The sequence below is a fragment of the Aquarana catesbeiana genome, linkage group LG03 (assembly GCF_042186555.1).
Source record: "Aquarana catesbeiana isolate 2022-GZ linkage group LG03, ASM4218655v1, whole genome shotgun sequence".
Lineage (NCBI taxonomy): Eukaryota > Metazoa > Chordata > Amphibia > Anura > Ranidae > Aquarana > Aquarana catesbeiana.
The window spans coordinates 602069170-602096400 of NC_133326.1; the positions used below are offsets into that span (position 1 = coordinate 602069170).

At 43.3% G+C, this 27231-nt stretch overlaps 1 protein-coding gene across 1 annotated transcript; it reads left to right on the plus strand.

Moving 5' to 3' along the window:
- The first annotated feature begins 1906 nt into the window (after positions 1 to 1906).
- Positions 1907 to 22671, plus strand: VAMP5 (vesicle associated membrane protein 5). The gene is made up of 3 exons (XM_073622090.1): positions 1907 to 2113; positions 13725 to 13862; positions 20961 to 22671. The coding sequence occupies exons 1-3, from the start codon at positions 2111 to 2113 to the stop codon at positions 21138 to 21140; spliced, it is 321 nt and encodes a 106-aa protein (XP_073478191.1). The 5' UTR covers positions 1907 to 2110; the 3' UTR covers positions 21141 to 22671.
- The last annotated feature ends 4560 nt before the right edge of the window (positions 22672 to 27231 follow it).

The following is a 27231-nucleotide window of genomic DNA, read 5'->3' on the forward strand; positions in this document are numbered from 1 at the left end:
CTAGTACATCTACCCCCCCCCCCCCCCCCCCCAGATTAACAATGCTGCTGCCTGCTGTGCCCCCTGTGCTCTTTCATCCAGAGTGGAGGCCCTCTAATACACGAGGTGTGTTACTGACCAGATCACCAGGTGAAAACAGAGGGGGGAGCCTAGAAAAAATAAACTGATGCAGCCACTACCTCTAATTGGGAATCTGCAATATATTACAATTTTTGGGTTTAATGCCGGTTGAACATTTGCTTTTCAACATGTCAAACGATCTGAAAAATCTACTAAAAACCTTTGTGCATGTGACCATACGGTGCCCAGATTGTATGATGACCCTTTCCTCTCCTTCACTCTACCTACAACTATTTCCAGTGAAGCTGTCATCAAGGAAAGTGGCATTTATCTCATTAGCTGCTCTGCTTTATAAAGGTTTTCTTATCAAAGATGGTATAAGGAGAGGAGGGGATCGGGTTTTAGGTACATGTTTTTAGTGGGCAGTGTTGGCACTACAGATAGTTTTATAAGATCTGCCATTTGCATCATGTGTTGTGCTAACAGTGCCCTCCTGTTTCAACTGTCCATCACTAGGGGGCGCACTGATTACACCACACAATGTTTGTGTGCCTTCAATGGGATCACTCTGGATAGATATAGAAGCCCCTGCTTGTTCCTTGGCTACATTTACTGTACATGGCCAATTAGGGGTATACAGAGGAATCTTCTAGCTGGGATCACAGGTGTATACACACAGCTGCTGCGTGTTTTCATGAAAGCGCATCAAAGTTTTGCATGCTGCATCTTTGATGTTCTTTCATAAAATGTGTGTTCTAATAAAGTTTAATGACAGAGCACCTAAAAACAAGTGTAAGGCCCTGTTCACATCTGTGTGGTGTGGTTGTTTATAGAGTTGAATGGCAACGCATCTAAAAACATGCGTAAAATAAGCATAAAATTGCGACGCGGAAAACTGCGCCAATGTTAACTCTGCCTAATGTGGAACTAAATCCATTGATTTGATGGTTACCCAAAATAGTTACATTCAAGGCATGAATAATAAATGTCACAGTTTGTGCTCTCAACTGAACTGCCATGCCATCAAATGAAGGTTGTCATAACATATCACATGTGCATCACCATGGCAACTGCAGAACAAACACAGGCTAACATGGCAGCTTCCTTAGAGGTAAGGTTGAGGAGAGTTTAGTTCTGCTTTAAGATTTTTTGTTTTTTTTACAAGTGACGGTACTTCCATTTAGCGAGTGTCCATTGTGGCAGTGGTTGCTCTCCAGCATTGCTCCTTATTCTTCTTGCTGGAGGCTGCCATTTTGTTTAAGCCCAGAGCCCATTGAACAGCAGTAAATCATAAAGTTGAACCGAACCGATTGATTTAATGGTTTCAAAAAACAGTTACATTCCTGTCAAACTGTTAAATGGCTGGTGTCATAATTGATCACCATGGCAGTTGCTGATCAAACAAAAGCAGCTTCCTTGGCTGTAAAGGATAGGAGGGTTTAATTCCGCTTTAGACCCCTTTCACACTTAAGTGATCACAAAATCGAATTCGATATATGAGTGAGTGTCTGTTCTCCCACACTGTGCAGTCAGTGACAAGTCTAAAGCTGGATACACACTATACAATTTTCTTTCGATTTTTTTTTTCCTTTAGATTCACCAAAACCATATAATATGAGGACAAACCTAAACACTTTCACTTTGTATACAATCAGGCAGGCCCTTGTACTACATAGTTGAAGGTAAATCTAAAGGAAATCAAACAAGAAAAGTTGTATAATGTGTAACCAGCTTAAACCTTCTATACATCATGATCTGTATGTAAATAAAGAGCAGATTGTGGAGGAGTGTGGGCGTGGCCTGTCATGACACCTGCTCCTCTCACTGACAGCCCATACTATACACACAGGCTATTCCAGGCTGCTGCTCTTGGCTCCTCCTCCTCTCTGGACTTGCAGGGACTTCACAGGCTGGGTGACAGCAGAGTGATCAGAGAGGGAGGAGGACACACACAGGACTGACACTCAATGTAACTTCTCTACCACCACTGTGATCTGATCTACTCCCACCATACACCAGGATCTGTGCTGGAACACAGGACTCCTACATCATGGTAAGTGTCTGGACTATCCACCTTTCCCCCTCCCCAGGCTGCAGATCACAATCCTCTCCCTCTACTTTCACTTTCATGTATTATAAAAGGTCAACAAGGGAGCCTGGAAGAGCTGCTTGTTATAGATCTGTCACCAGGGATCGCTCTTCCTAGGGGGATTTGCATCATTTCTTGTGCTCAGATTGCTCCCTGTGTAGTGGCGCAGTACAACAGGGGTGTTCGGTCTCTAGTCATGTCCTCACTGTCTTTTCTCTTATTCCCAAACCATGGGGGGGACTTTACTAAAGCCCCGCACACATGGCAGATTATTGGGCAAAATCAGAATCTGGGCGCCTTTCCGCCCGTGTGTACGTCTGTCTGATAGGAGCCTCGTGACCGGCTTCTGTCCAACGAGCGTGCTTAAAAGCCAGCAGCCGATCGGCATCCAATCGGCGTTTGCAGACAATGGCTGCGAGCGATGACCAAAGTATTCTGGCGAGGAGGGGTCTCCCTGTCAGAACACAATAGCACAGCGAAGGAGATCGCGGTACTAACATTGCTTGTGTTAGTACAGCGATCAGTTTTCTTTCATTTTCAGAGGTAATTTTGAGGTAATTTCACAAGTCATTTTTTGGTCTGAGGTAATTTTTAGAGGTAATTTTGAGGATGACGAGGAGGGCTCCCCCTGTCAGAACACAATAGCATTGCTGTACTAACATTGCTTGTGTTAGTACAGTGATCTGTCAGTTTTTTTTTTTTGTTCAGCCCGGTGTTCTGTGTGTACCAGATGGGAGCAGACAGAATCTGGAGCAACTGTGCATGAGCTTCTATCTTCAGCTTCTTCAGTTAAGTTTTGATGCTGGATGGTTACCATATGCTAAACTGCACCAGATTCTGTCTGCTTCAGTCCTGCTAAATTCCCACCTGTGGGTCACCATACACATTACAATCTGACTATACAATGTTTGTGCAAGATTTACCAAAACGTTGTAATAAGAGGGCATACCAAATCTATCCAGTCAGGCAGACTGTAGATCTAAAGGAGATTGTATTATTATTATTATAATTATTGTTATTATACAGGATTTATATAGCACCAACAGTTTACTCAGTGCTTTACAACTTGAGGGTAGACAGTACAAATACAATACACTTTAATACAGGAGGAATCAGAGGGCCCTGCTCATTAGAGCTTACAATCTAAGAGGGAAGGTCAAGAGATACAAGAGGTTATAACTATGGAGGATGTGCTGATAGAGAAGATAAATGTACAGTTGTTAGGTGGGGGGCCAGATAGGCTTCTCTGAAGAGATGAGTTTTCAGGGATCGTCTGCAAGGGGATAAAGTAGGAGAAAATCGGGCAGATTGGGGTAGAGCATTCCATAGGATGGGAGAGGCTCAGGAGAAGGCCTGAAGGTGAGCATGGGATGAGGTGACGAGGGCGTTTGAGAGCAATTAGGTTGGTATTTTGATTGTACAATCAGATTGTAACGTGTGGTGAGTTTAAAACAAATGTGCTTTTCCTGATTACTGCCATGTCCAGTATTCTAGGGAGGACCGTGCCATGGGTCTGATTTACTAAAGATCAAATGCATACATCAGAGCATCAATCATACATTGATCCTCCAACAAGTCAATCATATCCTTGCTGTATATACTACAATTCACATGGACAAGTGCAGAGGCTACAACGTGAACTTACCAACAAGTGTGGTGTTCTATGGTGTGTCTAAGGGCTCGTTCACAACACATCAGTTGATCTGCAGGCTCAGAGCCGGGACATGGAATACAAATGTCTGTGCCTTGTTGTCATCATAATGCTGCGTTGAGGTTGGTTGCAGTGAGTTGTAGAGCTGCACGATTAATCGTTAAAAAAATTGCGATCTCGATTCAACCCCCCTCGCGATCCTAATCCAGCATTTACACAATTCTATGTAAATACTGCAGAGCCGTTCTCTGCTCACTCACAGCTGTCAAAAAAAAAAAAGGAGCCTCCCGCAAATGTTTATCAACATTGCCAGACAACTATAAACAATGGATCATTTGGTTCTTTTAGATCAAAGCGAAGAACTTTGGTCTGTAGATGAGGGCAGTTTAACCACTTAAGCCCTCATGCACACAGGCTGTTAAAAAAACGTTATGAAAACGCCAGTATCTTTGCAGTGATTTTTTTTAACTTTTTTAAGCTTTTTTCAGCGTTTTTGCAATAGCGTTTTTTAGCGTTTTTGAGCGTTTTTCCGCGTTAGCGTTTTTGAGCGTTTTTTTTTTTTTTTTTCAAATTTTTTTTTTTTTTCAATGGATCAAAAATGCTAAAAAACGTTGGTGAATTACGTTTTTTAACGTTTTTGAGCGTTTTTGAGCGTTTTTCAGCGTTAGAGCGTTTTTACAGCTGAAAAACGTCTTTCAGAACCCACTGGTCCTGGGTTTTTTTTACAGCTTAAAAACGCCTATGCCACTTGCAGCTCAAAAATGCCTAGGTGGGCATGAAGCCATAGACTAACATAGACAGGCCTTTTTAAGCTGCAAAAAAAGCTCAAAAAAGCAGCTGTAAAAACGTCCGTGTGCATGAGGACTCAATATTAAACCTTTTTCTGCTTTTGCTGTTAATTATCTTTATCTTTATCTTTACAAAGAAAACTTTGTAAGTTGTCTGTACTTATGTTCAATTCGATATAGAATGTTTGTTTTGTTGAAAACTAAATAAACTTCTTTAAAAAAAACAAAACAAAAAAAAAAACCTTTTTCTGACATTTGTTGCTTACAAGTTAAAAATTAGTATTTTTTGCTAGAAAATTACTTAGGAACCCCAAGCATTATATATATATATATATATATATATATATATATATATATATATATATATATATATATATAATTTTTTTTTTTTTTTTTTATTATTATTATTTTAGCAGAGACCCTAGAGAATAAAATGGCGGTCGTTGCAATATTTTATGTCACACTGTATTTGCGCAGTTGTCTTTCAAATGTAATTTTTTTGGGGGGAAAAAATACACTTCAATTAATAAAAAAAAAAAAAAAACAGTAAAGTTAGCCCAATTGTTTTGTATAATGTGAAAGACGATGTTACGCCAAGAATCGTGATCTTTATTCTTAGCAAAAAAAATCGCGATTCTCGTTTTTTCCAGAATCATGCCGCTCTAGTGAGTTGTGTAAAAAACAGACGTGCCGCGCTTTTACACAGCACAACTCACCCCACCACCAGTCATTGCAGTGCGTCACAGTGGGCTGTCATGCATAGAGTTAAATAAAGTGTCATTTTGTGCTACTTTAACCACTTGACTTCCGGAAGGTTTTACCCCCTTCATGAGCAGTGCATTTAACTGGCATTTGCGCGGTCATGCAACACTGTACACAAATGAAATTTATATAATTTTTTTCACACAAATAGAAAATTTTGAAAAAAAAACCAGTACTTTCTATTATAAGGGCCCTTTCACATTAGCGGTTCATGACGAACTCCATTTTCTCAGCAAGGGATCGATCCGCTGATCCCTGCTGAGCCGGCGGATGACAGGTCCGTCTCCGCTCACTGTGCAGAGACAGACCTGTCAGAGCCCTGCTCTCCTCTATGGGGAGATCAGATGAAAACGGACCGTCTGTCCATTTTCATCCGATCCCATCCGGTAGACGGATGGAAAATAGGGTCACCATCCCTCTGGATTTCACGGACAGGATCGGATCGGATAGCAGCGGGTGTCAGCGGACATGTCACCCCTGACATCCGCCGCTCCATAGGAATGAATGGAGCATCTGATCAGGTCCGCCTGAAAAACTGATAGGTGCACCTAATCGGAAAGCCCGTGTCAAAGGGGCCTAAAACATATACAAAACAATAAAAAAATTGAATTTCTTCATAAATTCTATCCCAAAAAGTGTATGTTAATTGGTTTGTATGAAAGTTATAGCGTCTACAAACAAAAGGTGTATATATACTGGAATTTACGCAGCTATGACGCTATACTGGAATGGCTGTGATCAGCGACTTTGGGACTGTGATAGTGTGGTGGGCAATCTGGTGCTAACAGAACCTCACTGGGAGGTACATTAACTGACATCAATAGTGACACTAATACAATGATAAGATATCATACTGTATTAATGACACTGGCTGGGAATGGTTCAACATCAAGGGGCAATCAAGGGGTTACCTGTGTGCCTAACAAGTGTAATGTGTGTAATATGTACTACTTTTAGACCCCTATCACACTGGGGCGGGGGGCGTTAGTGGTAAAGCGCCGCTAGTTTTAGCAATACCTTACCGCTGTTATAGCAACGCTTTTCAGCCGCTAGCGGGGAGCTTTTAACCCCTAGCGGCCGAATAAAGGGTTAATAGCGCTTTGCAGGCGCTGCCCATTCATTTCAATGGGCAGGGGCGGTGGAGGAGCGCAGTATACACCGCTTCCGCACCGCCCCAAAGATGCAGCCTTTTTCCCGTCCTGTAAACTCATCACCCCAGTGTGGAAGCACTCGGACTTTTACACTGGGGTGGCTTGAGAGGCGCTTTTCAGGCGCTATTTTTAGCGCTAAAACACCTGAAAAGCGCCTTCAGCATTAAAGAGGTCTTACTAACAGATCTGTCTGTTTTTTTTATCAGGGAGAAGAAACAGCCAGATCGCTGATCTGTGTACTCAGTGCTGTGTGTTTGTAAACACAGGACTCTGTGCTATGATTGGCTACAGCCGATCAGCAGATCTCAGCCATAAATCATTGGCCGGGACCTGCTGAAAAAAATCCCACTGTAGCCAGTGACAGTAGAGGATAGCAGGGGGCGCACCTAGAACAAGCTGGGTGATGTACATATGAGTGATCCAGCCTGCTCGTGCCACCCTCCAGCAATAAATGTACTGTGGGCGGGAGGGAACGGGTTAAAAAAACATAGTGAAGTGACATGCATTGTAAGAACGCATTGCACCGACCTTATACATGGCACAGCAGCTTGCACCATTTTAGCATAGGGCAGACCTTTGGCTGTCCCTATCCGGCCCTCGATGTCCCCACTCCCAGCACGACTCTCTGAGCTCAGATACACGCTGACAGGTGTCCATGTGGAGAGGTGAAGGAACTGGAAGGAGAGAGCCTGAAGAGCTGATTGGTCCAGCAGGGAGGCTTGGTTCTGGTTGGTGAGCATAGACCTTTACGCTTTGGTTCACACTATGAGGTGCGGGAACCGCATGCAATTTTGAATAGGAATCGCACCGCATTCCTGTTCAAATCACATGCGATTCCTCAGCAGTGCGGTTTGAGCCATTATTCTGTATGGCTCAAACCGCACCGAATCTGCACCAAAATCGCACAGGACCCTTTTTTTTGGCTGCGCCAGAATCGGATCGCAGGGGTGTTCCCACCCCTTGCGATCCGATTCTGCAAATCGCACTACGTTTTGCAAACCAATTTTGGGGTGTCGTTAACGTAACATACATACCTACAGCTATTCACATGAATGGGGATGTGATTTGGATGCGGTGTGAAATCCGCACAAGTGTGAAGCGGCACTACAGGTCCAAAATGAATATTCAGCAGAATTAAGTCCGGCTCAACACAATGGCTGATGTGAATGAGCCCTAAATCTACACTGGCTGAGTGATGACAGGCCAAATAATATTGTGATTATTTTAAATGTTTTGTGTGTTAAGAACAAAACTCTAACTATATAAACTCCAAAAAGTGGATTCTGTTATTATTGAAGGTGAGATGGCACAGAGTACTTTCCAGGGGATATGAAAGTGCAGTCATGTGGCCACATCCGCTGTGGTTCATCTTCATTCTCTGCTGCTTGTTCTGATGGGGAACATCTGTACGCCCTCCGATAACAGGGTGTGCTCTGATAACAGGGTGTGCATGTTTTAGAAGAAATGGGTGGGTGATATTTCTTATTGTGAACATCCCTAACTTACAGTGCCTTGCAAAAGTATTCACCCCCCTTGGCTTTTTACCTATTTTGTTACATTACAGCCTTTAGTTCAATTTTTTTAAATCTGAATTATAAGTGATGGATCAGATCACAATAGTCTAAGTTGGTGAAGTAAAATTAGAAAAATATATACATAAAACTATTTTTCAGAAATAAAAAAATGATAATTGGCATGTGTGTATGTATTCACCCCCATTGTTATGAAGCCCATAAAAAGCTCTGGTGCAACCAATTACCTTCAGACAGAGGCGCATCTAGTGAAAATGGCGCCTATGGCAAGCACTGAAACTGTGCCCTGTCAAAACATTTGAAACCCATCTTTCAGATAACCTTAACAAAAAAAACAGCTAACAAAACTACAAGTCAAACGCTTTAATCTTCCAATTAACAAATTATGGATTGGCACTACATAAAAATTACAACTGCACCTTCCTTGCTTTCACTGATGCAAACTGGTCTATGATGTGCTCAAAGTCAGTTCACCCATAAATGCGGCCTCACCAGCACCCAAAAATGCAGTAACATTGGCACCCATAAATGCGGCCTTACCAGCACCCAAAAATGCAGTAACATTAGCACCTAAAAATGCAGTAACATCAGCACCCAAAAATGCAGTAATATCAGCACCCATAAATGCAGCCTTACCAGCACTCATAAATGCCGCGCCAAGGCCTCTGGCACTGTACAGAGGTAGAGAGGGAGTAGGATCACCAGCGGCCGGGTGCCCTAGGCGGCAGTGTGCCCTAGACAGCTGCCTAGTTTGCCTAGTGGTAGCGACGGCCCTGTCTGCTTGGCACACACGCACAATCGTACATGATGACTTTAAAGCAGAGTTCCACCCAAAAATGGAACTTCCACTTTAAGTGAAGGTGACCCCCTGACATGCCACATTTGGCATGTCATTTTTTTGTGGGGGGGGGGAGCATCCTCAAATGGAAGGTAGAGGAGCGCAAGGTCTCTAACATCCACCAGCTCTGTGATGTCGTCATGGAGGAGTGGAAGAGGACTCCAATGGCAACCTGTGAAGCTCTGGTGAACTCCATTCCCAAGAGGGTTAAGGCAGTGCTGGAAAATAATGGTGGTCACACAAAATATTGACACTTTGGGCACAATTTGGACATTTTCACTTAGGGGTGTACTCACTTTTGTTGCCAGTGGTTTAGACATTAATGGCTGTGTGTTGAGTTATTTGGAGGGGACAGCAAATTTACACTGTTATACAAGCTGTACACTCACTACTTTACATTGTAGCAAAGTGTCATTTCTTCAGTGTTGTCACATGAAAAGATATAATAAAATATTTACAAAAATGTGAGGGGTGTACTCACTTTTGTGAGATACTGTACACACCTTTTTGAAAGGCCCCAGAGGCTGCAACACCTAAGCAAGAGGCACCACTAACCAAACACTGCCATGAAGACCAAGGAACTCCCAAACAAGTAAGGGACAATGTTGTTGAGAAGTACAAGTCAGGGTTAGGTTATAAGAAAACATCCAAATCTTTGATGAGCCCTAGGAGCACCATCAAATCTATCATAACCAAATGGAAAGAACATGGCACAACAGCAAACCTGCCAAGAGACAGCCGCACATCAAAACTAACAGGCAAGGAGGGCATTAATCAGAGAGGCAGCACAGAGACCTAAGGTAACCCTGGAGGAGCTGCAGAGTTCCACAGCAGAGACTGGAGTATCTGTACATAGGACGACAATAAGCCGTACGCTCCATAGAGTTGGGCTTTATGGCAGAGTGGCCAGAAGAAAGCCATCACTTTCAGCAAAAAACAAAATGGCATGTTTTGAGTTTGCGAAAAGGCATGTGGGAGACTCCCAAAATGTATGGAGGAAGGTGCTCTGGTCTGATGAGACTAAAATGTAACTTTTTGGCCATCAAAGAAAACGATATGTCTGGCGCAAACCCAACACATCACATCACCCAAAGAACACCATCCCCACTGTGAAACATGGTGGTGGCAGCATCATGATGTGGGGATGTTTTTCAGCAGTCAGGACTGGGAAACTGGTCAGAGTTGAGGGAAAGATGGATGGTGCTAAATACAGGGATATTCTTGAGCAAAACCTGTACCACTCTGTGTGTGAATGAGGCTAGGACAGAGGTTCACCTTCCAGCAGGACAATGACCCCAAACACACTGCTAAAGCAACACTTGAGTGGTTAAGGGGAAACATGTAAATGTGTTGGAATGGCCTAGTCAAAGCCCAGATCTCAATCCAATAGAAAATCTGTGGTCAGACTTAAAGATTGCTGTTCACAAGCACAAACCATCCAACTTGAAGGAGCTGGAGCAGTTTTGCAAGGAGGAATGGGCAAACATCCCAGTGGTAAGATGTGGTAAGCTCATAGAGACTTATCCAAAGTGACTTGGAGCTGTGATAGCCGCAAAAGGTGGCTCTACAAAGTACTTTAGGGGGGTGAATAGTTATGCACATTGACTTTTATCTGTTATTTTGTCCTATTTGTTGTTTGCACAATAAAAAATAAAATATCTTCAGAGTTGTGGGCATGTTCTGTTAATTAAATGATGCAAATCCTCAAACAATCCATGTTAATTCCAGGCTGTGAGGCAACAAAACACGAAAAATACCAAGGGGGGTGAAACAATCATGGGGGGGCACTGTAACTGAAACATTCATACAAAACCCCTTTTATGGGACTTTTAAGGCAGATATGACAATCATGTGCATTTCAATAAAAGGCTAATATGCTAAGCTTATAACAAATGTACAGAGTATACATCTTGATATCCCATGGCTGGAATCAAGATGGGAGTGGCTGGCTGCTTTGTCTTACACATGGAAGCCCCACTGAATGTGAGTTTGCCCCTCGGATGTAAACTCATCCAGGTCCAGGGTGGACGAGCAGTGTGTTGGCAGCTCTATTCTTGCAACCATCTGTAATAAACTATTATTTATATGTTGTTGCTGATCTACTATCCACGGCATACCCCTGCTTTATCCCATGAAGACTTTTTTATCCGAAACGCGTTGGGTTTTGTCCTGATGTCTCTGCAAAAATGTAAAGTGATTGTAAAGCCTTGTTTGTTTGTATTTTAATACATTTAATATTTTGAAAAAATATTTTCCTGCTCTGTGTAGTGGATTTGCACAGAGCAGCCCAGATCCTCCTCTTCTTGGGTCCCTCTTCGGCTCTCCTGGCCCCTCCCTCCTGTCGAGTGACCCCACAGCAAGCAGCTTGCTATGGGGGCACTTGAGCCGAGTCACAGCTCCCTGTGTCCATTCAGACATGGAGCTGCGGTTTGGCCCTCCTCTCTCTCTCCCGGTTGGCTAACTGACTATGACAGCAGCAGGAACCAATGGCGCCGCTGCTGTGTCTCAGCCAATCAGGGGGGAGAGTGCCAGGCGCAGTGGCGGGCGGTGGTAATTTTTTTTGGGGGGGGCGGCAAACAGTACGTCACCCCCCCAGTCGGTACGGTAGCACTTACCCCATCTCTCTGCAGCCAATCAGCAGTCTTCTCTTTTCGGCCAATCGGAAAATGGGTCTCACACCCGCTTCTGATTGGCCAGATTGAGGATCAGTGTTTCAACAGCGAATATTCATTCACTGTTGCAACACCTGGGTGGGCTCATGGCGCAATGCTCTGTGCCACAAACCCACCCTATTTTGAAGCCTATGGCTCTAATCGGGTGCTTCAAAAAAACACCCCCGCTGCTATAATTCAGGCACCCAGCGTCCTGAAAGGGGCCGGACACATAAATAGGGGGTGGCCGTGGATAGATTCATGCTATGCATGAATCTATTATACATATAGGGAGAGGCATGGATAGAGGGAGCGGCGCCCAGGCACCCCTAATGGACGGGCCACCACTGCCCAGATGACCGAGACACTCGTGGACATCGCTGGACAGAGATAGGGCTTAGGTAAGTATTGGGGGGCTGCTACACACAGAAGGCTTTTTATCTTAATGCAAAGAATGTGCTAAGATAAAAAACCTTCTGACTTTACAACCCCTTTAAGCCATGACAGACATACTGCAATTGTTTATATATTATGGACACTTAGTAGTTTTAATATTTTTAGCCCTGTTTATGTTATAACATTGATATAGTAGTTTGTGTATATAAAATCTTTGTATACTCTGTGGATCTTTTGTAGTAAACTTGGCATACTTCCCTTTTATTGAAATACACATGATTGTCATATTTGCCTTAAAGCGGTAGTATACCGCGGCAGTTTGAAGAAAAAAACAAAAACCTGTAAGACAATTGCATAATGTGCTAGTGTGCATCGCTTATGAAATACTTACCTTAGAACTAAGCCCTCCAGCGGCGCGCTGTCATCGATGTCATCGATGACAAGGCTTCCATCTTCCCCCGGTCTTTTTCCAGGTTCGGACTCTGGCTATATGAATGGCCAAAGCCACGATGATGTCACTACTGCGCATGCGCGCGGGAGCCCTCAGCTCCCGCATGAAGCTCTGAAGGTCCAGCGTGGTATGCATGTTTAGGAGATATTCATTTTACCTACAGGTAAGTCTTATAGGCTTACCTGTAGGTACAAATCACAAATCGAATACATCCATATGAAGAGAGTGTATCACCACCGTGCTGATTTAATAAAATAAGCCACTTACCGAAAGGAGCGATCCCACCAAGAGATCATATGTATGACTCCTCCTTAGAAATCAAATGGCCAGCTGCAGTGGTGGCTGGTGGATTTTTTTATTTTTAGTGCCCCCAGTCGACCGGCGGCACCACCCCCTATCGGGACGGGTCACCCGCTCTCCTCAGCGCCCCAAGCCCACCCTTTTTTGAATCCTATTAGAGCCTCTGGCTCTAATCACGTGCTTCAAACCCCCCCCATTGGTATCCATGGTCCGGCGCCCTGCATGTAGATCAGGGCGCCCTTGCGCGCCTAATGGACGGGCTTGTATATCTCCTTACTCCCGCATATCACATCAGGCAATATGTAAGGCAATAGAGAAGGCTATTAGTGCATTACTGTATATAAAACTGGTTTATTGAATAAAAAATGCACTTACATCCAAGATGCCAAAAAACGAGCAATGTATGTTGTGATCGCGCTCAGCCGCCTGCAGAACGGTCGGTACTAATGGACGTCTAGCTCCGATCCTTGCTGTTGCTGTATGTGTTAGCATTGACTTTCTGCATTCTTTTTGTCAGCTTGTTACACCTGTCCTATCCCATTCTCCATCATTATACAGGGTTGCTTAGGCCTCCTTCACACTAGAGTTGAGCATAGGCAGGCGATTTTAGAGGCTTTTCTTTGTGCAGAATCACACGTTTTTGGAGTGCTTAAAAAAAACCTGTATAAACATGCGTTTTTCACACTCTCCCATTAATTTATATGGGGCCAAACACATTCCATTCTGCCCCAAAAGAAGCTCATGTACTTTTCTGAGCTTCACAGGACAGGTGACCAGTGACACAGCCTGTGTGAACAGGCCCATTGAGAATAATGGGATTCTTCAACTTGAGTATTGTCACAGTTAGGAATCAAGCAACAAAACACTCAGGTGTGAATGAGGCCAACTGTTTTTTGTTTTTTTTTTAAAGGGAAGCAGCCAATCAGAATTCACCTTTCATATTCGGACTAGGGTCTCTATGCACTGTATCCATATACTGTATTTCTTTGCTGTTATCACTGCCTAATGATTCAGCTTTGGATGGTTCACATGAAATCTTGTTCTCTGAATTTCAGGCAGACTCGAAGATAGACATGTGCCAGCGGGAGGCAGAAGAAGTGACCGTGTTAATGAAAAATAATGTGGACAAAGTTTTCGAGAGGGAAGGGAAACTGGCAAACCTAGAGGTTCGCTCCGAGGAACTGAAAATTATGGTACGTTCATGTGACCAGCCCCATTACCATAATACAGAATTGTGATATAAGGAGATGAATCCCTCCTGGATTGATTTGTGTTGTAACTGTACTGTCTGCCCCCCATGTTGTAAGGTGCTGTGCAAACTATTGAACTATACTGCAAACGATATAAATCCTGTATTATAATAATAATAATTATTACATATTACATAATAACTACCGAGCCAAACCCATGCTTGGGACAAGTGCAGAGCCAATTCCTCCTAAATGTAGGCACTGGAGAAATGTATTGCACAACCAGTTCTATACAAACCATCTGACATCCTCACAAAGTATGCTTCTGATACCTGCTTTATAATGTTTAATCCATACCTTATGATGATCTATACCCACCTTATGATGATTGATACCTACCTTACAATGATTGACGGGACATAAGGATGATGGAAAGTTGAACTCGTTTTTGGTTCTTTGCCCGAGTTTGAAAGAAATGAATACAGTACTGTAGCTGCTGACTATTAATAATAAACAGACACTCACCTGTCCAGGGGTCTACCGCTGTCTTCACCCAAAAAGGTTGTTTGCCCGTCTTTGTGTCCCTGGTGCCAGCATGTGTACTGTGGGCAGCCAGCTCTGCTTCCTTGTGGCTTCACAGCCGGCTTCCCACTGCATGTGTCTGAGTTGTGCTGCGCTTTGTGAATGGTCCTACAGCCTTCTGGGACTTGTGATGTGTCCCAGAAGGTTGAGGGCTGGCAGGAGGGGAAGAGAACTTCTGATGGATCGTTGCAGCAATCTGACTGGAAGTGGGAGCTGGTAGCTGTCAAAAGCAGGTACCCGCTCCCCCCTCCCATAACAAAGTGCCAAAAATAGAAGGGGGGGTATAAAGCGGAACTTCCCCTTTTAGACCTCTTTCACATTGGGGCTGTGGCCACATTAGCGCTAAAGCGCCATGCGTTTTAGCGCTTTTCAGTCACTAGCGGGGCACTTTTAACCCCAAAAAAAGGGGTTAAAAACTCTAGTTTTGTGGTGCTTTCAAATCTCTTTTAAGGCGCTTTGAAAGCATTGCCCATTCATTCCAATGGGCAGGGGCGTTTTGAGAGCGCTATATATAGTGCTCCCAACCAGCCCAAAAAATGCTGCTTACAGGACTTTTTTTCCCGTCCCGCAAGCGCACCGCCCCAGTGTGAAAAGGCACACTGAAATGAATGAGAGGCGATTTTCAGGCGCTTAGCACAGGCTATTTCTAGCGCTAAAGCACCTGAAAACCGCCCCAGTGTGAAAGGGGTCTTAGGGGGAAGTTCTGCTTTAACCATTTGTGTACCAGCCTGTATATACCCCTTCATTACCAGGCCATTTTTTTTTTTCAGTTTTCAGTGCTCTGACAGTTTGACTGAATGATTTAGTCATGTAACACTGTATCCAAATGTAATTTACTCAATTTTTTAGAAAGATAAATCTTGTTTTGGTTGTATTTAAAGTGGACCTTCACTGATGTTGTGGCACCCTGCCTCCCCCCCTCCCTCCCTCTCTTACAAGTGGACATTTTATTTTATTTTGTTTTTGGAAAGTCCTCTACTTGTGCTCCCCTTCTCATTATCCCCACAACATAGAGGTGTTCTGTAGTCCTCAGAGAGAACTCAGGGATGATAACAATATTTGGGAAATCAGTGCAGTATTGTCTGCTCACCGCAGAAAGTTAGAAGCTCACTGATTGGATCATGTTATAAGATATATATTAAAATAACGAATGCATAAAATAAAAAAAGAAGCTCACTGGTTGGCAGGCTCAGTGGGTATTTAATTGTATTTAGGTACTTTTTTTGCACCTATTGAAAACATATAACTAAACTTTCAGTTCCATATTTAACAGACCAAAAACAGGAAGTTCGTTGTTAAGCTAGCTATACACATTTAGATTTTTTTTACGCAGGAATAGGTGCACAGGACTGATTGCACACTGTCTGTGGTTGGGGCTGTGCAGCTGTACACAGCTCCATGCAGTTCCATAAATACAGAGTCCAGGGCATACAGCAATGATACCCTGTCATAGAAGGGTCCTGTGTTGTAATGGCAGATAGAACCACCAAAGCATAAGTCCAATGCAATATACCACAAGCACACCTCTTTAATGGCTCTAACAGAAAGCAACAATGTTTGGAGGCCACCAAGGACTTATTCCTCAGGCAACAGTGATAGTGGCAGAGGAGGCCCTTAGCGGCACTCGTCAGGGATCTCCCCATGCCAATCCTCCATGAAGGCCTTCAAATGCCCCCCCCCCCCGAGTGAGTGGGGGCGTCCCTTCATTGTGAAGAAATACAAAAAGAGAGGGGTTCCCCTTGGGTAGGACTTTAGCGGTACTAGAGTAGAAGTCACACATCAATGAGATTCCCTAGTGAAGGATCTAATTCAATCTCCATTTATTCTGACTACTTGCAATATCAGTTATGGTTGATATGTACACTCCATGATATATGTTTTTATTCTTGTAATTTCTAAAATAAATATATGACTATTTTTCTATCTCATTGATGTATGACTCTAGTGCCGCTAAAGTCCTACCCAAGGGGAACCCCTCTATTTTTGTATTCCTATATTGGATGTTGACACTGTGAAACAATCACTGCTATCTCTTTATTCTTCATTGTGAAGAGGACTTGTTGCCCAGCTTTGAAATTCATGCTTGCTTCCAGAAATAGGAGTGGGGTTTGACCTTAGAACCTGAGACCTAAGATTGGAGAAGGAAATGCATGTTGGAAGTAGAAGGATCAGGTTTTTGAACCATAGACTAATGCCGTGTACACGCGATCGGTTTTCTCATCGGAAAAAGATATGATGGCTTTTCTGACGGGATTCTGCTTAAGTTTGCCTTGACCATCAAGAACGAGGTGATGTACAACACTATGACGAGCCGAGAAAATGAAGTTCAATGCTTCCGAGCATGCGTCGAATTGTTTCCGAGCATGCGTAGGGATTTTGCTCGTCGGAATTGCCACAGACGATCGCATTTTCAGATAGGAACTTTTCCCGACCGAAAAATTGAGAGCATGCTCTCAGTCTTTTGCTGGCTGGAATTCCGCCAGCAAAAGACCGATGGAGCATACACACGATCGCATTTTCCGACGAAAAAAATCTCATCAGTCTTTTGCGGGCCGAATTTCCGACCGTGTGTACGCGGCATTAGCCTTATTTTTAAGTGGTAACAGACTACCCTTACCCACAGTCCTGTTTGTTTATAGAACATATGCCTCGTTTCCACCGAGCGGATCGGTTCGGTTCGGTACGGTACGCTATTTTGGGTGTTTCCATTATGAAAGCGGTCCATACAACCGAACTGTACCGCTCCATTCTGGGTCCTGCTTCAGATGTGGGGCCATAGAAAATGGAACGGTTCGGTTAGGGCAGAGCTACAAAACATTCCACTGATTGGTGGACGTGTGACACCATGCTAGGCATTTTTTCTAATCCTACGTATGGCCCCTGTCGGTCCGACTTGCAGTGGAAACGCTCACCTGAATAGGCCGGACCATTCTAGGCCTTCCAAACTGTACCGACCCGAACCGATCCGCTCAGTGGAAACGAGGTATTAGTGTGCTACTGATGTCTTAGATTAGACCAGCGGTTCTCAACCTGGGGGTCGCGACCCCCTGGGGGGTCGATTGCCCATTCTCCAGGGGGTCGCGAATGCTGGCCGAGACAGACCCGAAGTTACTGCCTGAGTCCGTCCGTCTCGGCCAGCGAGATGTCACTTCCTGGAGAGGAGGGACTACACGGAAGTGACGTTCCGTCGCCGCCATCTTGGTACTCTCGTCCGCAGTAAGGCTTAGACTTAGAAGTCGGCAAGCGGACATCTTTGTACACCCACCGAAATCCGCTTGCTGCGGACGAGTGTACCAAGAGGGAGGCAACGAAACTTGCTGAAGAAGAAGAACACCTGTGACTTCTGGTAAGTCAGACACACAGGAAAAGCTGACAAGACAACATTTTTTTTATTATGGAGATATATATATATTTTTTTTATTATGGATATATATATATATATATATATATATATATATATATATATATATATATATATATATATATATATATATATATATATCTCCATAATAAAAAAAATATATATATATCTCCATAATAAAAAAAATGTTGTCTTGTCAGCTTTTCCTGTGTGTCTGACTTACCAGAAGTCACAGGTGTTCTTATATATATACGTAGTATATATATATATATATACGTCCCAGTTGGTTCCTCAAAAGTAGTTATTCCGTGCCAGTGCTAGATACATGTTTGGAAGCTATACACTTTGTGTATCTAGCACTGGCACGGAATAACCACTTTTGAGGAATCAACCGCAACGTTTATATATAAATCAGTGGTGGGGGCGCAAACAAACTGAAACAATCAGAAAAAACCCCCCATTAAAACGCTGCAACTGTGCCATCAAATGCAGCCATTGTGCCCATCAATTGTCGCCACTGTGCCAGCAAACGCCGCCACTGTGCCATCAAATGCAGCCACTGTGCCCATCAATTGTCGCCACTGTGCCAGCAAACGCTTCCACTGTGCCATCAAACGCAGGAACTGTGCCCTTTAATTGTTGCCACTGTGCCAAACGCAGCCACTGTGCCCATTAATTGTCGCCACTGTGCCAGCAAACGTCGCCACTGTGCCCATCAATTGTCGCCACTGTGCCATCAAACACAGCCACTGTGCCCAACAATTGTCGCCACTGTGCCAGCAAATGCCGCCACTGTGCCATCAAACGCAGCCACTGTGCCCTTTAATTGTTGCCACTGTGCCAAGGGCAGCCACTGTGCCCATCAATTGTCGCCACTGTGCCAGCAAACGTTGCCACTGTGCCAGCAAACGTTGCCACTGTGCCAGCAAACGCAGCTACTGTGCCATCAAATGCAGCCACTGACCCCTTTAATTGTTGCCACTGTGCCAAACGCAGCCACTGTGCCCATAAATTGTCGCCATGGTGCCAGCAAACGTTGCCACCTGTGCCATCAAACGCAGCCACTGTGCCCTTTAATTGTTACCACTGTGCCAAACGCAGCCACTGTGCCAGCAAACGTCCCACTGTGCAGCCACTGTGCCCATCAATTGTTGCCACTGTGCCAGCAAACGCCGCCACTGTGCCAGCAAACGCGACCAGCAAAAATAATTTTACTGTTAGGGGTCCCCACAACTTGGGAAATTTTATCAAGGGGTCACGGCACTAGGAAGGTTGAGAACCACTGGATTAGACCCATGCTGCCTCAGACACATGAACTCTTGCATGCCGTATGGGCCTGTGTGCCCGTGTGATGAGCCTTTAAGCTTGACTATATCATGAAGAGTGGGTGGCCCTGCCAGCCTCCTCCTGCCCAACATCCCTGTGATGTTGCTATAGCAGCCACTAGCGATAATCACAAGAGAATCCGGCAGGCTAGTTGTACCCAAGTTGATCGATCAATCAACTTGATGCATTCAGCCTGCCCATTAAAGTGGTTGTAAAACCTATGCTACCACTTTTACCTACAGTAAAGCATTGTACACACAATTGGATTTTCGCAGACAAAGCGCCAGAGTTTTTTTTCCGAAGGGCGTGTTCCGTAAACTTGTCTTGCATACAAACGGTACACAATTGTCAGCCAACAAACGAGAACATAGTGACATACTATGTGGAATTTCAGCTCTTGAGCCCTCTGGGCACATTCTGCTAAATGTCATGTTTGGTGAGCATTGATTCTGAGCATGCGTGTTTGTACTTTGGACTTTTGTATGACGGACTTGTGTACACACAGGCCAACATCGGCTGGTTCAATAAAAAACATCCAACGTTCAGCCTGTGTGTATGGCACCCAGAAAACCAGCACCCGACCGGCTACCACTCAGTGCTCTCAGCCATTGGCTGAGAGAGCTGATCAGAGTGTTCGGGGGGGGGTCCCCCCTGTCAGAACACAATAGCACAGCAGGGGAGATCGCTGTACTAATGCCAGATGGTTAGTACAGTGGCTCCGACTGGAGCTGTCAACCCGCTGGGTTGAATGAAAAAAAAACTAGTAGTGTGTACGAGGCTTTACACACTGCTAGGAAGACTCAATGAACTACGTAGAGTGCTCCACAGTGCCCAGGTAGTTCATTGATAACTACAAGCTGACAGCTGCAAAGTGTATCAGTACACGTAGTCTTCACATCCACAAAACTCTGTGAATAGATGACGCAGCTGGGTGGGCGGAGCTCCGCACGGCTGTTTTTTTTTTTTTTTTTTAATTGTGACAGCAAGTTCGGGCAGAAGATCCCCGCTGACTGTCAAAACAGGGGGTGCGGAGGGTTGCTGTATCTGTAACATGTTACACCCTAAAAATAGGTCTAACATGTAACATGTTACAAAAGATGAACTTATCTTTTAGCCTCGGTTCACACCAGAGGCGGCACGACTTGCAGGTCGCCTCACCGAGGCGACCTGCACGCGACTGCCCAGGCGACTTGCAAAATGACTTCTGTATAGAAGTCTATGCAAGTCGCCCCGAGTCGCCCCCAAAGTTGTACAGGAACCTTTTTCTAAGTCGGAGCGACTTGCGTCGCTCCCCTTAGAACGGTTCCATAGCACAGAACGGGAGGCGACTTGTCAGGCGACTAGGTTGCCTGACAAGTCGTCCCTGTGTGAACCGAGCCTAAAGCTGGTCATAGATGGATCAAAATCTGTCTGGTTTAGCATCTACATCTAATTTCCTTCTATGGCCATCCTCGCTTGACTGAAGTCGATCTAACCATTGACTTCTGTTGATCGAGGAAGTTGGAAAATCTTTGTCGATCGGTGATTCTGACAGCAAAGGAGTCCCGCTGTCAGAATACAATGGCGCAGCCCAGCCATCTTCCTCGATTGCGTGGACGGGGTAATACATTTTTTTTTTTTTGTCATCTGTCTCACTGGCTGAACAAATAAAAAAAAAACAATGAATCTATGGGCAGCCATATACTGGTGGCTGTATACTTGTCCCTCAGTGCTTCAGTATCCTGTATACTTCTGGCCGAGCTGGCTGTGATCCCAGGTCACTTCTACATAAGTAACTTGATCTAATGAACATGCTGATGATACAAACATTAACTCCATTTCTTCCTTTGCAGGCCAGCGACTTCCAGAAGACAGCCCAGACAGTGGAGCGTAAGACCCGATGGGAGAAATGGCGCTGGTACTTTATTTGTGCAGCCATTGTTCTTGTGATTGTCATCATCATCATCATAATACTGGCCGTTAAGTTTGGTGGCGGTGGGGGAGAGGCCCCATCAAATCCAACAAATCCATAATAAACTTGGGAAAGACTTGGTGGGGGCAGCCGATCTTTTCCAAACCTGGGACAATGGATACAGAGGTATGATACAAAGGATCTGGTTGCAAACATGGAGCCTATATCCTCATAGTCCAATGAGAGCATTACTTTTCATCAGCCAGATGACTGATCGACCTCTTCTATCAGCCAACATACACAGACCTCAAGCTGTTCTTCCATTGTATGTGTACAGATGATAAAGAATACACTGATAAGTACTGCCAAGAACCACCCTACTGTGTGCTGTGCAGCTCATGTTCTCCGCACACTGCGCTATGCACACTACTTGAAGCCATGTTCGGGAATTGATGGATCGACACGTGTTAAATGAGGCCCCTCCCCCTTTGTGCAATGTTCCGTTCCAACATGCATTTATGTACAGTTCTGTTCTTGGGCTGATTTATTCAAATTGGAGTGAAGCTATAGTAATGTTTTAGTGTCTATTGTTGCAAGTCCGGTTGCTTGTTTTATTTCAAAAGTGGAGACTTGAGACAACAGACCGATTTTGTTTAGCTAATTAAGAAAGTTGGCTGGGCAGTGGATACAATTTCCAACAGGGAAAGTATCTGCATGGAGTTTGTTTGTTGCCATTGAGCCTGTTTGTGTTTTCTCCCACAATGGCAAAACCTGCTTTTGTCATTTTGTTTCTGAGTTAATCGTCCTCAGAAACTGAGTGTACATTTGTTCTGTGCGAATGGGAGCAAAATCAAATGTTGCTAAGCTATTTTCTCCCCAGGTTCAATGTAATTCATTCATATAGACTAGAATCAGGAAAATACTGCATTATGGCCAGTAGATGGAGCTGATGATCATAGGAAATTAATACTAATTTATTATGATTGTCAGCTCCATCTGGTGGCCGCTATGTGGTATTTTTCTGATTCACTTTTGCAAACCACTCTATTTTGAATGAACGAATAACATTCGGGCTGGACAGAAAGTAGCCTACAAACATTTCATTTTGCCCCTGTTCACAAAGCTGGCCATAGATGGATCAAAATCTGGCCGGTTTAGCATCTACATCCAAATTCCTTCTATGGCCATCCTCGCTCGACTGAAGTTGATCTAACCATTAAAAATCTTTGTCGAGCGGTGATTCTGACAGCAAAGGAGTCCCGCTGTCAGAATTCAATGGCGCAGCAAGGAGGATTCCTCCATCTTCCTCGATTGCATGGATTGGGTAATCGATTTGTTTTTGTTGAGCTGATGATCATAGGAGATGAATTATTTATATTTTATAATTTTATTTTATAATTTTTGATGATTGTCAGCTCCATCTGGTGGCCTGCTATGTGGTATTTTCCTGATTCGCTTTTCCGAACCACTCTGTTTTGAATGAATGAATGAATAACGTTCGGCCTGGAGAGAAAGTAGCCTCAGGACAAATAGCTCTGCAAATTGTTTTGAAATGCAACCATAATTGCTATAAGAGTGAATGTGTGAGTGAGAGAAGCACTGATGTAGAAGATATCAGTATATGTAAATAAATAAAATCAGACTTGATAGCCTTTAAGACTCATTTTACTTGTTTGTCTCCCTTTTATGTAGAAATATCCTGTTATTCTGAACACAGACTTGCACACAACTTCCTTATAGGTGTTAGTATTATACTGAACTATAGACAGATCTACAGACTGATGCTGCATTAAATATCCCTCTTCCCATGAACATTTCCTCTATTTGGCCAGACTGTGATACATCTGGTATCTGTGCCAGCATCGCCCTGTGTGCCCGGACTGCAGAGCCTGGGAATGGCGTCTTGCTGCACTGCACTGCTGTGTTGTAACCCCATTGCTGGCATTCCATGAAAGCGTCTGATGTTTGTGTACAGCTGATATGATGGGGGTGGGGGGGACACAGGAGGCAAACAAGGAATGAGGATCGTCACAACTTAGATTCATAGACAAACAGAAAACACATCCAAAATAATACAAATCACTAAACACAACCAGCTGAACATGCAGAAAATAGGCATTCAAAATAAAGATATTAAAGTGGAACTAAACTGCATCAGCACCACAAACCAAAAACGCTACTAAATTCATTTTTAATATTCAAAGCAAACTCCCCCATCCACCCATGTCTCCATGCTTTATTTTGTTGAGAAATCCCTTTAAAAAACCATCAACCTAGCATCCCTGACCATAGCCATCTTAAGTTAGGGCAGAGAATTCATGTAGTATTTTCCTAATGGAATCCATCTGACCTTAGCTCAGGCAAGCAGGCAGGGGAGGGGGAGAGTGCCTCCAGATAAAAAAAAAAATGCTATGAAGATTTCTGGGATGTATGACATCATTTTGGTCTATTATTATTATTATTATTATTATTATTTAAAGCGGTTGTATACCTTTTTTTTTTACTTTTACCTACAGATAAGCCTATAATAAGGCTTACCTGTAGGTAAAAAAAAATCTCCTAAACCTGTACAGTTTAGGAGATATTCCCCTCGCAATGAGCCGCTGACTGCAGCGGCGCATGCGCACAGGGGATTCTCGGCTGACAGCCCAGCAAACTCCGGAGCTTGCCAGACAGAAGTCTCCCGCATGCATGCGCGGGAGTGACGACATCGCGGCTCCGGCCACTCACAGCCGCGATACCCACAAGACACGCCGAGGGGAAATGTCAGCTCCCTCGGCGTGGACAGGGTGAGATGCCGGCGCCTCGTTCTAAGGTAAGTATCTCATAATGAGCTAGTATGCGGTGCATACTAGCTCATTATGCCTTTTCCCTTACAGGTGTAGAAAAAAAAAAAAACAGCGGGTATACAACCGCTTTAAGGTACTTATATAGCGCCGTCTAGACCAGAAACCAGGAAGCAACTGGGAAATGTAAAAAAAAAAAAAAAATTTAAATGAAGTAAATTGTCAGCTCAGGATGGTTTTACCCCCTTCTTCGCTAGGCCATTTTTGCTATGTAGCACTGTGCTACTTTAACTGGTAATTGCACATTCATGCAACGCTGTACACAACAAAATGAATATAATGTTTTTCACGCATATAGATTTTTTTTTCTTGGTATTTGATCACCACTGAGTTTTTTATTATATAAACGAAAAAGACTCAATATTTTGAAAAAAAAAAACAATTTTTTTTTATTTTCTGCTATAAAATATATATATAATTTATTCATAAATTTTGCTCAAAATGTATTGTGTCAATAAGTGTGAAAGTTATAGGGGTTGATTTACTAAACCTGGAGAGTGCAAAATCTGCTGCAGCTGTGCATGGTAGCCAATCAGCTTCTAACTTCAGCTTGTTCAATTAAGCTTTGATAATAAAACCTGGAAGCTGATTGGTTTCTATACAGAGCTGCGCCAGATTTTGCACTCTCCGGTTTTAGTAAATCTCCCCCATAGTGTCTACAAACTATGGTGTGTGTATGTATGTATATATATATATAGATATCTATATCTATATATATATATATTGGAAACTACTAATGGTGGTCAGCGACTTATAATGGGACTGCAATAGTGCGTTTTTGTTTTTTTTTTGCATGCTAATCTCAGATCGAACCTGAAGAGTTTACTCTTCTCGTATGACAGAATAAAAATTCAGGCGTGATGTCATGTGTTGTACTGTATTTTTGAACGACAATACAACACTGTATTAGTGTCACTGTTGATGTCAGTGGTAGTTAGCCAGTTGCTCCCAGAATCAGTTAAGCCCCGTACACACGATCAGAAAATCGTACGAAAAATACCATTTTTGATGCGATCGTACGATAATCGGATCGTTGGTTCAGAGCTTTCGAGAGCCGATCATCACAGTTTATGCGATATTATCTGATCAGACATGCTCAAAAAATTTTTCGTACAATACCAGATAATAGTATCGGTATCGGGACAACCCTAGTATAAACCATAGTATGAATTCACACATAAATGATCAAAGGAAATAAAACTCATATAGCGTGAATCCACTTAACAGGAAATTTAATGTAAAAATGAATGGTTACACTCACAATTGGGTAGAATAACAAGCACTTGAAAAACCAGGATAGTAACGCAATGGGGACAGTAGACACGACCTACAGAACAGGGATCTGTAAATGTAAACAGACAGATTCTGACAGGGGAGTAGAGAGAAAGAGATCTGCTGTTCCTAGTGATCAGGAACAGCGATCTCTCTCCTCCTCTAGTCAGTACACTCCCCCCACAGTTAGAAACACCTCCCTAGGGAACACTTAACCCCTTGATCGCCCCCTAGTGTTAACCCCTTCCCTGCCAGTGACATTTATACAGTAATCAGTGGCTATTTTTAGCTCTGATCAATGTATAAATGTCTGTGGTCCCAAAAAAGTGTCAAAAGTGTCCAATCTGTCCAACTCAATGTCGCAGTCCCGCTAAAAATTCGCTGACCACCTACATTACTAGTAAAAAAAAAAAGAAATATCAAAAATGCCATAAATCTATCCCCTATTTTGTAGACGCTATTACATTTGCACAAACCAATCAATATATGCTTATTGCGGGGTTTTTTCTTTTTTCCTTTACCAACAATATGTAGAAGAATACATATTGGCCTAAACTGATGAAGAAATTTGTTTTTTCTTTATATTTTTTTGGGATATTTATTATAGCAAAAAGTAAAAATATTGGGTTTTCTTTTCAAAATTGTTGGTCTTTTTTTGTTTATAACACAAAAAATAAAAACCACAGAGGTGATCAAATACCACCAAAAGAAAGCTCTATTTGTGGGTAAAAAAGGACAAAAATTTTGTTTGGGTACAGCGTCACATGACCGTGCAATTGTCAGTTAAAATGACGCAGCGGCGTATGGCAAAAAAAAATGGCCTGGTCAGGAAGGGGGCAAATCCTTAAGCAGTTAAACGAAAATTATATGATCTGGCTACGTAAAAAAGTACCAGGCGATCCAGCGCGGGCAAACATGTTTTTGGGGTGTAGATAACTCTCTATTAACACCCGCTGCAGATTAGAAATTGAGTGCGTTTTGCAAGAGGTCTGAATCGCACAGGAACAAACAGCAGGTCCCTGGGCGATTCATGCATGGACATGATGTGAACTGTCATTTTTCTATAGAAGGGTAATCTTCTCTGGATATCAGATCATGTTGATTCAGATAATGCTCAGAGGAATTCACCTTTAAGTATGGGAATAGGGGAAGGGTATAAATCTATAGAGGAATGGGAGGGGTATAAAGAAGGCAGGCTGCTGAGATATTAAGATTGCGTGAGAACTGGTATATGGGGAACAAAGCAGAGATCTCAGATAGTCTATGAATTGAGTGCTGCTAGAGACACAGATGTGTTTGTTTGCAAGTCATGAGGTTAAACAGAATGTTACCGGGGCCCTCAGGGAGCAGAGCAGTAAATAGGGATCTGTAAATACATCTATTATGTAAATTGTGTCTGAGAATTGCATTGTGCACATATAGTTGTCACCTAGATCTTGTTTCATGAGACTCTAGCTTGGGGTCACACAGGGCAGGATCCAAAGGCTCAAATCTATCCAGCCCTTCCTTGCAGGACTTCCCTGCCTGCACCGTGTGTAACCGGCTTTCCTCAAAACATGAAAATAAATGTACTATAGATATCATTATCAAAACTGATATTTCAGGACGGGGTGGATGCCAATCAACTTCTAAGAAAAATGAATGGCACTGTGCAAACCTATATGAACATTCAGCACACATAGTAAACACAGGTGTGATTCAGAGCGCCGATGTTTGTTGGGCCCTGGGGGTTAATAGTAGCGGAATATTTTTGTATTTTTTTTTTTAAACAGATTCCTTTCTTGTAAAGGGGGTGGCTGGATTGAGTCATACCATTGTAAGCACAAGCAAAAATAATTAACTACCTTGTTGGCCAGGCATAAATGCAGAGGGAGATTAAAAAATAACGTCAAATGCATACATTTTAATTCCAAACTAAAATGAATTTAAAGAGGAACTGCAGTCTGTAATAAAAACATCTTTGCCATTCTGAAGCTTCCCTCCAACCACTTTGCATAATATTTTATATACACTGTGATTCTGTACTAACCAAATATGCTGCAGAAATCTCCCTCCACTAAGTCTGGCTACAGCCATTTTAACTGTGGGCAGCTG

Excerpts from the sequence above, each read along its gene's own strand:
- VAMP5 (XM_073622090.1), top strand. Across the intron at positions 13,863-20,960 it reads CCGAGGAACTGAAAATTATG|GCCAGCGACTTCCAGAAGAC; the intron begins GTACGTTCATGT and ends CTTCCTTTGCAG.